Below are 14,186 nucleotides of genomic sequence, written 5' to 3' on the forward strand. Positions count from 1 at the left end.
GGACAGTATAAATTCCAAGTGGAGTAGAACAACATCACTTCATCGGAGGCTCCACGGATGATGTTACTTAGCATGGAGATGAAATGTCTGAACAAGAACAAGCCAGCTCGGCGAGCAAGTCAACAACCTCACAAAATAAACTCATGTTGGCATATGAGATAACAAGGTGTAGAGCTGGATGAACACAGCAGGCCAAGCAGCATCACAGGAGCAGGAATGCTGACGTTTCGGGCCTAGACCCTTCTTCAGAAATGGGGGAGGGGAAGGGGGTTCTGAAATAAATAGGGAGAGAGGGGGAGGCGGATAGAAGATGGATAGAGGAGAGGATAGGTGGAGAGGAGACAGACAGGTCAAAGAGGCGGGGATGGAGCCAGTAAAGGTGAGTGTAGGTGGGGAGTTAGGGAGGGGACAGGTCAGTCCAGGGAGGACGGGCATGTCAAGGGGGCGGGATGAGGTTAGTAGGTAGGAAATGGGGGTGGGGCTTGAGGGGATAGGTGGGAGGAAGGACAGGTTAGGGAGGCGGGGACGAGCTGGGCTGGTTTTGGGATGCGGTAGGGGGAGGGGAGATTTTGAAGCTTGTGAAGTCCACATTGATACCATTGGGCTGCAGGGTTCCCAAGCGAAATATGAGGTGCTGTTCCTGCAACCTTCGGGTGGCATCGTTGTGGCACTGCAGGAGGCCCAGGATGGACATGTCGTCTGAGGAATGGGATGGGGAGTTGAAATGGTTCGCGACTGGGAGGTGCAGTTGTTTCGTGCGAACCGAGCGTAGGTGTTCCGCAAAGTGGTCCCCAAGCCTCCGCTTGGTTTCCCCGATGTAGAGGAGGCCACACCGGGAACAGCGGATACAGTATACCACATTAGCAGATGTGCAGGTGAACATCTGCTTGATGTGGAAAGTCTTCTTGGGGCCTGGGATGGGGGTGAGGGGGAGGTGAAGGGGCAGGTGTAGCACTTCCTGCGGTTGCAGGGAAAAGTGCCGGGTGTGGTGGGGCTGGAGCGGAGTGTGGAGCAGACAAGGGAGTCACAGAGAGAGTGGTCCCTCCAGAAAGCAGATAAGGGTGGGGAGGGAAAAATATCTTTGGTGGTGGAGTCGGATTGCAGATGGCGGAAGTGTCGGAGGATGATGCGTTGGATCTGGAGGTTGGTGGGGTGGTACGTAAGTCGAGGGGGATTGTTTTGGTTGTTATTGCGGGGAGGGGGTGTGAGGGATGAGTTGTGGGAAATGCGGGAGACACAGTCGAGGGCGTTCTCGACCCGGGGGGGGGGGGGGGGGGGGGTGGGGGGGGGGGCAAGTTGCGGTCCATGAAAAACGAGGACATCTGAGACGTTCGTGAGTGGAATGCCTCATCCTGGGAGTAGATGCGGCGGAGGCGAAGGAATTGGGAATAGGGGATGACGGTTTTGCAGGAAGGTGGGTGGGAGTTGGTGTATTCTAGGTAGCTGTGGGAGTCGGTAGGCTTGAAATGGATATCGGTTTCCAGGTGGTTGCCAGAGATGGAAACAGAGAGGTCCAGGAAGGAGAGAGAGGTATCAGAGATGGTCCTGGTGAACTTAAGGTTGAGGTGGAAGGTGTTGGTGAAATGGATGAACTGTTTGAGCTCCTCGTGGGAGCACGAGGCAGCGCCGATACAGTCATCAATGTAACGGAGGAAGAGGTGGGGTTTAGGGCCAGTGTAGCTACAGAAGAGGGATTGTTCCATGTAACCTACAAAGAGGCAGGCATAGCTTGGGCCCATGTGGGTATCCATGGCCACTCCCTTTGTCTGTAGGAAGTGGGAGGAATTGAAAGAGAAGTTGTTGAGGGTGAGGACGAGTTCAGCTAAGCGGATGAGGGTGTCAGTGGAGGGGGACTGGTTGGGCCTGCGGGACAGGAAGAAGCGGAGGGCCTTTAGGCCATCTGTATGGGGAATGCAGGTGTATAGGGACTGGACGTCCATGGTAAAGATGAGGTGTTGGGGACCGGGGAATTGGAAGTTCTGGAGGAGGTGGGTGGTGTCACGGACGTAAGTAGGGAGTTCCTGGACCAAGGGGGAGAAAATGGAGTCGAGATAGATGGAGATAAGCTCGGTGGGCAGGAGCAGGCGGAGACAATGGGTCAACCAGGGCAGTCAGGTTTGTGGATTTTGGGAAGCGGATGGTGTGGGGTTGGGGAACCATGAGGTTGGAGGCTGTGGGTGGAAGGTCACCTGAGGTGATGAGGTTGTGGATGGTTTGGGAGATGATGTTTTGGTGGTCAGGGGTGGGGTCATGATCAAGGGGGCGGAAGGAGGAGGTGTCGGAGAGTTGGCGCCTGGCCTCAGCGATGTAGAGGTCAGTGCGCCATACTACAACTGCACGTCCCTTGTCCGCAGGTTTTACGATGAGGTTGGGATTGGAGCAGAGGGAGCGGAGGGCTGCACGTTCTGCGGGGGAGAGGTTGGAGTGGGTGAGAGGGGTGGAGAGGTTGAGGCGATCGATGTCATGACGGCAGTTGGAGATGAAGAAATCGAGGGAGGGTAGGAGGCCTTGGGGTGGTGTCCAGGAGGAGGGGGTGTGTTGGAGGCGGGAGGAGGGGTCAGTAGAGGGATGGTTAGGCTCACGGTTAAAGAAGTAAGCGTGGAGGCGGAGACGGTGGAAAAACTGCTCAATGTCCAAATGTGACTGGTATTTGTTGATGTGTGGGTGGAGGGGGACAAAGGTGAGCCCTTTACTGAGGACTGACCGTTCGTCCTCAGTGAGGGGGAGGTCTTGGGGGGGATGGTGAAGACTCGGCAGGGCTGGGTGCTATTGTCTCCTCTGGAGCTGCTGGCTGTGGAGGCGATGGGCGGAGCAACGTCGGCGGTGGGCGGAGTTGCGTTGGCAGTGGGCGGAGTTGCATCGGCGTTGGCGGTGGGCGGAGCGGAGTCAGTCGGTAAGTCCTGGATGTTGAAGAAGTTACCCTCCTCCCTCCGGATCCTTGACATCACCCCCAGGCCTCCTACCCTCCCTCGACCTCTTCATCTCCAACTGCCGTCATGACATCAATCGCCTCAACCTCGCCCCCATGGAACGTGCAGCCCTCCACTCCCTCCACTCCAATCCCAACCTCACCATAAAACCCGCGGACAAGGGAGGCGCAGTTGTAGTATGGCGCACTGACCTCTGCATTGCCGAGGCCGGGCGCCAACTCTCCGACACCTCCTCCTACCGCCCCCTTGATCATAACCCCACCCCTGACCACCAAACCATCATCTCCCAAACCATCCACAACCTCATCACCTCAGGTGACCTCCCACCCACAGCCTCCAACCTCATCGTTCCCCATACCCACAGCGCCCGCTTCTATCTCCTTCCCAAAATCCACAAACCTGACTGCCCTGGTCGACCCATTGTCTCCGCCTGCTCCTGCCCCACCGAACTTATCCCAAGGAAGTGCTACACCTGCCCCTACACATCCCCCTCACCCCCATCCCAGGCCCCAAGAAGACTTTCCACATCAAGCAGATGTTCACCTGCACATCTGCTAATGTGGTATACTGTATCCGCTATTCCCATTGTGGCCTCCTCGACATTGGGGAAATCAAGCGGAGGCTTGGAGACCACTTTGCGGAACACCTACGCTCGGTTCGCACTAAAAACTGCACCTCCCAGTCGTGAACCGTTTCAATTCCCCCTCCCATTCCTCAGACGACATGTCCATCCTGGGCCTCCTGCAGTGCCACAACGATGCCACCCGAAGGTGGCAGGAACAGCACCTCATATTTCGCTTGGGAACCCTGCAGCCCAATGGTATCAATGTGGACTTCACAAGCTTCAAAATCTCCCCTCCCCCTACTGCATCCCAAAACCAGCCCAGCTTATCCCTGCCTCCCTAACCTGAACTTCCTCCCACCTATCCCCTCCTCAAGCCCCACCCCCATCTCCTACCTACTAGCCTCATCCCACCCCCTTGACCTGTCCGTCCTCCCTGGACTGACCTATCCCCTCCCTAACTCCCCACCTACACTCACCTTTACTGGCTCCATTCCCGCCTCTTTGACCTGTCTGTTTCCTCTCCACCTATCTTCTCCTCTATCTATCTTCTATCCGCCTCCCCCCTCTCCCTATTTATTTCAGAACCCCCTTCCCCTCCCCCATTTCTGAAGAAGGGTCTAGGCCCGAAACGTCAGCTTTCCTGCTCCTCTGACGCTGCTTGGCCTGCTGTGTTCATCCAGCTCTGCACCTTGTTATCTCAGATTCTCCAGCATCTGCAGTTCCTACTATCTCATGTTGGCATATGTTCCACTCAACCTTCTGGCTGTTTTAATTCATCTAATTGTATCAGGAAAAACCTGTTCCCTTCTCTGCATATCATTTCACTTTGAAAGGAGTCAGTTACTATAATTTTGAACTAATTGTGCAGAACCACACTTAAAATATTCCTGAAGGTACTTCAGATGCCAATAGCAAAGTGTGGAACATATTTTAAAAATCTTTGAGGCTGGATATTTCCATCTTACTAAATTGATAGATATGCATTTAAAGACCATAAGCTATAGGAGCAGAATTGGGCCATTCAGCCCATCGAGTGTACTCTGCCATTCGATCATGGCTGATATGTTTCTCAACCCCATTCTCCTGCCTTCTTCCCCCTAACCCTTGATCCCTCTTCCTAATCAAGAATCTGTCTTAAAGAGACTCAATGACTTCACCTAGACATTGTTTTAATTGAAACAACAACAAGAAAAAATAAGTGGCAACTCTTTGATTCATTCAAACCTTTAACTTTACCCTCGTTCGGCAGGCACCACGATTCGTTTTCAAGCTCTAAGTTATCAACTGAAGTATTAGTGCTTTCAGAAGTCTTAATGTAGTTCCCTGATGGCCTGCCCACCTTTTGTGAAACAGCAACATGTGATTTCCAGTAAATACTGAATGAGTTTCTGTTGCAGGCAAAGATCAGTTCCAGGAAATATTATTAACACACTGAATTGATGATGCCTCAGAATGTCTAATTAGAAAGGTTGGATTTTTCTTCTCTCTCTTTGGAAATTGTGCTATGGTTTCATGCTAGGATTACAGTGCTAGACTGCAAGAGTCTTTGATTTCCCTTGCAGTACGTGGAATAAAGATTAAAATTATAGCAATTGTCATTTTTGATAATGGTTTGTATCAGGATGACAGCTTCAATAGAGAATTTGCAAACGGAATTGCAAGCAAGCCAGTTCTGTAGTTAACCATGCAGAAGAACACACCTGCATTGATATAGCACCCTTCACAACCTCAGGCCATTTCCAAGCTCTTTGTGGCCAGAAAAGTACTTTGAAGTGTGCTGATGTAATCCAGGACCCATGGCAACCAATTTTCTCACAGCAAAAACAAACAAAGGTGATATTTGGTGAATTGAGAGCATCAAAGAGTGATTTATGGCACATATTCAGCCCATTGAATTTATGCCTGCTCTCCAGACCAATCCAGTCCATCACGTTCCCTGTTTGATCCTTGTAGCCCCATGCATCTGTTTCTTTTAAGTGCCCGTCCACTTTTCTTTTGGAATTATTGCCTTTGCTTCCACCACACTCAAGAGCAGCAAGTTCCTCATCATTATCACTCCCTCCAAGACTGGTTCTTTCTCACAGCCCCACTTGAACAAGTTCTGAAGTCTGTGTTCCCCTAGTCCTTGTCCCAAAAATTGATAGAAGCCATAGAATTCCTTCAGTGTGAAAGCAGACCATTCAGCCCATTGAGTCCACACCAACTCTCTGCAGAGCATCCCACCCAGACCCACCCCATCCTTGTAACCCTGCATTCCCCACGGCCAATCCACCCTAACCCGCACATCCCTGGGCACTATGGGACAATTTAGCACGGCCAATCCACCCTAACCCACACATCCCTGGGCACTACGGGACAATTTCCCATGGCCAATCCACTCTAACCTGCACACCTTTGGACTATGGGAGGAAACCGGAGCAAACCCACGCAGACACGGGGAAGAACGTGCAAACTCCACACAGGTAGTTGTCCGAGGGTGGGATTGAGGTCCCTAGCACCGTGAGGCAGCCCTTAAACTCGACGGATTTTTGAAGGATGAGGGGGAATCTGACTGAAACTTACAGAATACCGAGAGGCCTGGATAGAGTGGTCGTGGAGAAGATGGTTCCATCAGTAGGAGCGACTAGGACCAGAGGGCACAGTCTCAGAGTGAAAGGATGACCCACTAGAACGGAGAGGAGGAGGAATTTCTTCAGCCAGGTGGTGAATCTGTGAAGCGCATTGCCACAGAAGCCAAGTCTTTAAGACAGCGATAGGTTCTTGAGTATGAAGGGGAATCGAAGGTTACAGGGAAGAAGAGAGCTGAGAAACATCAGCCATGATTGAATGGCAGAACAGACTCAACGGGCTGACTAGCCTTAACTACCAACTAAACCCACACATTAACCTTCAGAGAATCCTGAACTAGGACTTCTTTTGTGCATCAGATTTCCAAAGCCTTTCTCTATTTGGAATGGAGTCTGTGCCTCTCTTCTTCCTACCAAAGTGTAGGATAACCGCATTGTGTTCTATCTGCCACTTTGCACACACTCCTATCCTGTCCAAGTCCTTCTGCAGCCTGTCCACTATTCCCTAAAGGATGTTAGTGGAGCAGATGGGTTTTTTTTTTTTTTTTCTCCTCTTGACAATCAAGAATGGCTTCATGGTCATCATTGAACTCCCAACTCCAGGTATTCAAACCCAGGTACCCAGAATATTACCTAGATCTCGGAATTAATAGTCTAGCATTAACATTAGGAGACTATCACCTCCCCACGCAGATGTACAGATGAGAGCAGAGTGGCCCGATACGTCAACCACTTGCTAAGGCAGTAATTTCTTCCAGGAGTTCCATGGAACTTCCCAGGAAGAGTTGCAAGTGTTCCACTAGCATTCCACCCCCCCAGTTACACACTCCATCAGATTGTAGATACAAAAGTTCAAAAACAAGCATCAACTACTCTGCTGTTAGCAGAGATTAGACTTGCTCTTCTCCTGCACTTTCTACGTAGTTGTAACATTGCATCATTCTATTATGCCGATGGCCTAGTTGTATTATTGCTGGACTGTTAATCCAGAGACACTGAGGCTTCTGGGGACCTGGGTTTGAATCCCAACACAGCAGATGGTGGAATTTGAATTCATTTAAAAAAATCTGGAATCAGGAGTCTAATGATGACCATGAATCCATTGTCAATTGTGGGGAAGAACCCCCATCTCTTTCACTAATGTCCTTTAGGGAAGGAAACAACCATCCTCACTTGGTCTGGCCTACATGTGACTCCAGACCCATAGTAATGTGGTTGACTCTAAACTGCACCCCCTGGGCAACTGGTTGGGGGAAAAAGGAGGAGTGGGGAAGGGCAATAAGTGTTTCCTGGCCAGAGACACTCATCCCACGAATGAATAATGGAAAAAACAAACTAAACCAGAAAAATTGCTGATGAAACTCAGCAGGGTCTGCAGTATCTGTGCAGAGAAAAAGCAGAATTCAAGTCCTGTGACCTTGCTTCAGAACTCAACAGCAGAAGCAGAGTATTTTTTTGTACCAGCTATCCACATCTAAAATGCCAAAATTCTTTTGGGAGCACCAAGAAAAAAAAGGGAGAAACTAGGACCTCAAAGCCAAAAAACTGCAGAAGCTGAAAATCAGGAATACAGTGCAGACACAAAAGCTCAAATTTGTCAGCATTTGGAGGAAAAAAGTGTTAACATGAGTCCAGGCTAACCTGGAAAGTGGTGTTTGCATGGTTGGCAGAGGGGAAGGAGGAGACAGTAGAACAGATGAGCACCCAGAGGAAAAGACAATGATAAAGCTGGTAAAGTCAGAATAAATATCATCTGAGGAGTGAATGAGAAAACCAGCAAGAACTATTGATACTGGAAACCAGACGTGAAGACAGAAATTGCAGCTTTTGGTGGCGATAAGTCAGTTAATGTTTCAGGTCCAGTGACACTTCAGAAGAGACTCTGCTCGGAGCAACACCAACAAGATAGCTGTAGGACAGCAGGGAAATGGAAGAGGAAGATGGGACAGGATTGGAGGTTTAATAGAGCTGTTCAAAGAGGGAGTCAGTGACTGGATGGTATGTGTCACAACAGTATGAAGTTGAGAGGCTGGGTTTTTAAAGTTTTAACAGGATTGTTAGTGCATTGAATTGCAGAACATGCAAAAGGCTCTGGCCCATCATTGAAGAGCCAGCAGAACAAAGCTGTTCACAAACCCAGTCCTCCCCACAGCCCTCAAGTGGGGATCTTCACTAGAAGATGCTTACCACTTATCCTGTACATTCCAAATTCCAACACCATTAAATCTCTGACTAGACTAGAAATTAACTGTTTCCAAATGCAGCAGGATTTTAAATACAGAAAAATAAGTTATATTTCATATCCAATCACATTTGTATACTTCTGCTCAAGTACCAGAAAGATAGGGAAAGTAGAAATATACAAGGCAGAGTTGGTCTACAATTCAGGTGATTGCAAGGATAATTTGCCAATATTTCATTAAATTCCCCTTCCTACCAGGACACTTAGCAAGTTAGGAATAAGCTCAAACAGTTCATTCTTAAACCAAAGTCTTTAAAAGAGGAACCTATTTAAGAGATTGATGCATCTACCCAGTGGGACAATTTGTCGAATGGGGCTCAAAGTATACAAATACACTGATTCAGATTATCCTGTGGGCAGCATAGTGGCTGTGGTCAGCCCTGCTGCCTCAACACCAGGGACCCCAGGTTTGATTCTAGCCTCGGGAGGCTAGAAATTCCACATTCTCCTTGTGTGGGGGTTTCCTCCCAGTCCAATGGACTGGAGGGCCAGTGCAGACAGCTTCTTTCTGCTCTATAGGCATTCTATGCCAAGAAAAAGTGTCTAAATAGGTCATGGCATCCAATTACAAGAAAGAAACAGTAAAACCAGAACAATTGGCAAATCACAAATTTAAAGGTGGACAATTTTAACTGTACAACTTAAGTTGACAGGCAGCTTTACTGTGCTATAAACTAGAAAATCCTTCAAAGAAAAAAAGACTGGAGTCTGTTATCAAGTTACTGCTTGTATTAGAAATTTTACATCCAACTTTTAAATAAAAACAGCCATTGTTTCAGAATTATATACAAAGTGCAGTTTTACTTCCATCTGTGTAGAACAGTGTTTTCAGTTTTTTTTTAAAAAAGGTCCAAACATGCACTGCTAATTTGAACTAAATTTCACCCACAATAGGCAGGCATATTCAATAGTGAGCAGATTCAAGACATTTCCCCCAGTGTGGGAAAAGGGATTTCTTCATCCAAACATTCAATTGCTTTGTTGCTTGATGCGCAGGGTCCCACCTAAAGCACATGCAGAAAGCAAGCCACAGAATCCAAGAAACAGTGCAATCCCAAGGAGGATGTATGTGACAGTGGTGGCCCAGAAAGCAAAAAAGTAGAGAGTTTTATCACAGTAATTGGGAGATGTTTTGTCAATATATTCTGGCTCATAGATGCTGTAGATCCAAACATTTCCTAGAGGGGGAAAAACAGAAATAGGTTGATATTTACACTTATTGCAATCAGAGATCACAATTCAAGCATTTCACATTTCTGCCCACTTCCTTCAGAATCTTTCATCTGCTTGCCTCATTGATAACTCCCAACACCAAACAGTTGTGCATGAACACTCAGCATCTGCCAGCATTTATTCTTCCTGTTTACCCACCCTTGCCAAAGCCCTAGCTTATTGCTTCTCTTGCAAACCTAACCTGCACATCTTCAGACTGTGGGAGGAAACTCATGCAAACAATGGAGAAAATGCACAAACACCACACAGCTGCACCAGGGTGGAATCCAACCTACGTTCCCTCATGTGGAGTGGGAGGAACACAGCAGAGGAGCAGGAAAGCTGATGTTTTGGTCTGGACCCTTTTGAACTGTTTCCGAAGGGTCCAGACCCAAAACATCAGCTTCCTTGCTCCTCTGATGCTGCCTGGCCTGCTGTGTTCCTCCAGCTCCACACCTTGTTATCTCAGACTCCAGCATCAGCAGTCCCTACTATTTCTGGGTTCCCAGTGCAGTAATGCGACACAGCAGTGCTAACCCTGAGCCACCCCTAGGGTGGGAATCAGGATTTTTCATGGGGTAGGGATCCTGAAAACAGGTGAGTACTAACAATGCATGCAAGCTGAAAGTTAAACAAAACAAGTTTCAGTCCAGTAGTTACCTGTTATAAACCAGATGAAGGAGAACAGTGATAGGAGACTTCTCCAAACCCTGCCAATTTTATGGAAAGCCAAAATATTGCTCTCATCATTTGGGGTACATGAAACGAGTGAAATCATCACAAAGAACAGGGTAAAGCTTCCAGAAACAATCAAATAAATTGGGATCAAGTATTGCTTGGGACAAGAATCCAAGTAGACAGTGCCTATGGTGGAAGGGGTAAAGAAAACAAGTCAGAAGGTATTTGTTGCAAACTTAAATCTAGTCTGATTGCTCCTAATGTCACCATAAATAACAGCTAAAGTAAAAACTACATTACTTTAAGATAATGAAGTGGTTAAATACTTAGGAACACTTTGCTACTAGTTTGAAGCAAGCTTGATACAGGAATCAAAGCTACTTGCATGCAGTGCAGTTAAGTAAATAGATTAATCTAATGCAAACTTGCTAAAAAGCAAAACAAGACAGACAATCTAAGTGAACAGCTTTTAAATTCATGACCAAAATTCTTTAATATAGAAATCTCACCAATAGTGATGGAGGCAACAGCCAAGAGAGAGGTCAAAATTTTCATGGATGCTGAAAAGGAATTTGAGAATGTAACATGTGATTTATTTGACAGTAGGGGCTGGTGGTTCAGCTCATCCCTACCTGCTGTTTTAAAGAGCAATCCCTCCCTGCCACTGCTCCCAAAATTGGGAGGAATCTTTCACTGAGGGGGTAAAGAATCTTTCAATTCTGTTGACACTACAGGCAGTGCATTCAACATTTTAAGAGTAATCTCCAGTTCCTTCCTTACATGTTCATATTTCATGTCACAAGGCTTTTAAGTGGAGCTCTCCTGGCCCTAGTCTGGAAGTAGTGCATCCACGCTGAATTCAAAAAGTGTTATTTAAGTCAGGAATTTGAGCATCTTCAACAAATGCAGCTGTATCCAATAGTTCAATAGAAGTGGGTGGAGGGTCAGTTCACTCGGAAGCTGGTTTACAACCTCATGATGCCAACAGCATCACCTTAATTCCCATCATTGGGGGAAGTTACTATGAAGGATTCTCCTTCAACTTCACCCAAGGTGAGGTGACCCTCAGATTAAACCACCAGTCATCCATCTCTCTAATGAGAAAGCAGTCCCATTGTCTGGGGAAGTTAAGGCCATTTACCTTTAAGTTGCTGGGTTACCACAATTGAAATTGGTCAATTGACCCACATCTATTACAGCAATTCCATTCTACTGTTCATATACAGTCTTGTCAAATATACCATCAAGACTTGATTTGTTCCTTGGGATACATGAGTGATTTACTAGTACCTGATGCCATTGGGGATGTGGGAGACTCCTCAATTGTCCTCAGGAGTGGAGTGTACAAGCTACTTTCAGGGTCCATGTTTTAGCCACCTCCTATTAGACAGGGTCTAGGATTGAAGGCATGTATTAGCATTAACAAGCAATCACCAGCTAACTCAGCCACTGTTAGAGTCTGTGGTTCAGGTGGTCTCACTTGGACCCCCTCCACCCCTCCACCCCTCCTTCGCTCCCCCCCCCCCCCCCTCCACCCCTCGTTACATATTTAACACCCCTGGAGAAAAAACCTCAAATTTCTGGTCACTTCAACTAGCTCCAGAATACAAGATCAAAAACAAAACCAAATTGAGAGCGTCACCTTGAGGCAAAAAACAGAAGTTGCTGGAAAACACAGGGTCTGACAGCATCCAAGGAGAGACAGAGTTAATGTTTCAGGTCCAGTGACCCTTCTGAAGGAGGGGAAGAGGGTCACTGCATCCAAAATATTAGCTTTCTCTACAGATGCTGCCAGAGATGGAGCTTTTTCTAGCTATCTGTTCAGTTTCCAACATCCACAGTTCTTTGGATTTTTGTTCAGTGATCACTTTCTTTCCCTGCCCCAATATCAGATTTGATTCTGTCATATAGCACAAACAGACCCTTCAGTCCAACTCATCCCTGCTGGCCATAATCCCAAATTAAACTAGTCCCACCTGCCTGCAATTCACCCATATCCTTTTCCTATTTGTGTACTTATCCAAGTGTCTTTTAAATCTTGTAACTGAACTTGTACCCAACACTTCCCTCTGGCAGTTCATTCTACACAAACTACTATTTTCAAATCAGTTGCACTTCCTGCTTCCCCCACCCATGTCCTTTTTCAGGATCTCTCCCCTCACCTTAATGTGCCCCCTAGTCTTGAAGTCCCCTACCCTGGGGAAAGGCACCTATCATTCAGCATATCTACAAAGTCACCCCTCAGCCCCCTATTAGTCTAGTGAAAAAAGTCCCAGCCTATCCAGACTCTCCTCAAATCACCCTCCATTCCTGGCGACATTTTAGTAAATCTTTACTGAATCTTCTCTGGTTTAATATCCTTGTTATGTACATTCAATGTTTGAAGTCAGAGCTCCCTTGCATTCCTTACAAAGGAATACCTTATCTTGGGCAGAAGGCTTCCATCCACTGATGGTGGTTTTTGTAAGCTACTAAAGTAAAATATTGACCAAGGCAATTCAATACAAATAGAGCTAATATGGGAAACGCTATTTCTGAACTTCTCTCAAACCTTCCTCCATACCTCAGCTCCAGGTAGAGAAGGAGGATAAGTGTCACAGCTAAGTCTTTAGAATTCTAGTCTAGCTCCCAGCCAACATAGCACCAACCATTCCCATTTCAGTAACATCACCTTGTTTCCCCATTCCAGAGTACCCAGACCCCATAAAAATAAAAGCCATACAGATGCTAGAAAGCCAAAGCAGAGAAATTGCAGGTGAAACTCAAGGTCAGGCAGCATCTGCTGAAAGAAATCAGTTCACGTTTCAAGTTGTGACTCAGGACTCTGAAGAGTCAGAGTTGAAACATTAATTTTCTGCCCACAGATGCTGCCAGATGTGCAGAATTTCTCTAGCAACTTCTGCTTGTATCCAGGGCCATTCTTCACAAGTCACTCAGGAGATATTAACCCAGAATCACCCTTTTTACCCTCCCCCCCCCACCCTCAAAGCAAATAAATCCTTGGGTAGGAAGGAAAATTGTACACTACTCAATTCCAGCAAGTATTTACTTAACATTCAAACACCCTTTTAATTAAGAGTAAAAATACCTATGCCAAGAGTTTGACTCAAATGGGCCAATGAACTTTTCTGTACTATATAAAAGTCACATTGGATCCAAAATATCAACTTTCTCCAGATATTGCTGGACTTCCTGATATTCAGTTTAATTTTAAACACTGACTTCCTAGTTATTGGTTGTTCCTACACTTCAACTAAATCATACAGCTGTATGGAGTATCATCAATATTTAGTAAAATGTGAAACATCTTTCCCAGCCTTTTATTCACCTTATTCCAGATTTTGCTGGACCTGCCACTTCCTTAACCACTTAAAAGTTAAGGTTAAGTGCAAACACTGATGGAATGTAAGTAAGCTTGCCCCAAATCATTCACAACATGAAGAAAGCCCCAGTTCAATGCATTAGCTAGCTACCTCAAAAGTGATAGTTTACAGGAGTCCAGACAAAAATCAAACAGACGTGAAAGTAAATCACTTAATTGTTCATTTCAGAAGGGGGTAGGTGGTGATCTGGCAAGGGTATAGTTTTGTTTTAAAAGAGGTAGTGTTAAAAGTTTGGTGAGGGGGATGGGGGAAGAAAAAAGTATAGGCCAGAGACTAGAAACAACATATCAAGTCTAAACAGAAGATATACATTTCACATGATCACATGTAACCCCTTAATATGTTAAAAAACACTAGATTCAGAAACTCTCCTCCCACCCCTATTAGCCAGCACACCAAAAACTACAATCAGAAGTCAGATTAAAAAAAAAACACAAGTCAGACACAGGTTTGAACGAGAATATTAGTTTAGTTTGGGTTGGTTAGCGAGAACTCCAATAACCAACCAGAAGGGTCGGTTGTATGACTGACTTGTTTCCACAGGGTTATTAGAAGAGACATTTAAAAAGTTACTCATTAACTTTACACACGTAGAAACATCTAATAAAA

The 14,186-nt window shown here is 46.4% G+C and overlaps 1 protein-coding gene across 1 annotated transcript; it reads right to left on the bottom strand.

Moving 5' to 3' along the window:
• Positions 1-9,018: 9,018 nt before the first annotated feature.
• LOC125487760 (transmembrane protein 272-like) lies at positions 9,019-11,590 on the bottom strand. The gene is made up of 4 exons (XM_048620005.1): positions 11,485-11,590; positions 10,704-10,754; positions 10,177-10,380; positions 9,019-9,482 (listed from the first exon to the last, which is right to left on the bottom strand). The coding sequence occupies exons 1-4, from the start codon at positions 11,558-11,560 to the stop codon at positions 9,274-9,276; spliced, it is 540 nt and encodes a 179-aa protein (XP_048475962.1). The 5' UTR covers positions 11,561-11,590; the 3' UTR covers positions 9,019-9,273.
• Positions 11,591-14,186: the final 2,596 nt, after the last annotated feature.

Source organism: Rhincodon typus, chromosome 45 (assembly GCF_021869965.1).
Source record: "Rhincodon typus isolate 14 chromosome 45, sRhiTyp1.1, whole genome shotgun sequence".
Classification (NCBI taxonomy): Eukaryota; Metazoa; Chordata; class Chondrichthyes; order Orectolobiformes; family Rhincodontidae; genus Rhincodon; species Rhincodon typus.

Coding starts and splice junctions, on each gene's coding strand:
- LOC125487760 (XM_048620005.1), bottom strand. CDS start 11,560: ATGGACCCTGAAAGTAGCTTGTACACTCCACTCCTGAGGACAATTGAG. Junction 10,755..11,484: donor CACATCCCCAATGGCATCAG/GTACTAGTAAAT, acceptor ATTCCTTTTCAG/CATCCATGAAAATTTTGACC. Junction 9,483..10,176: donor CTTCATCTGGTTTATAACAG/GTAACTACTGGA, acceptor TTCCCCCTCTAG/GAAATGTTTGGATCTACAGC.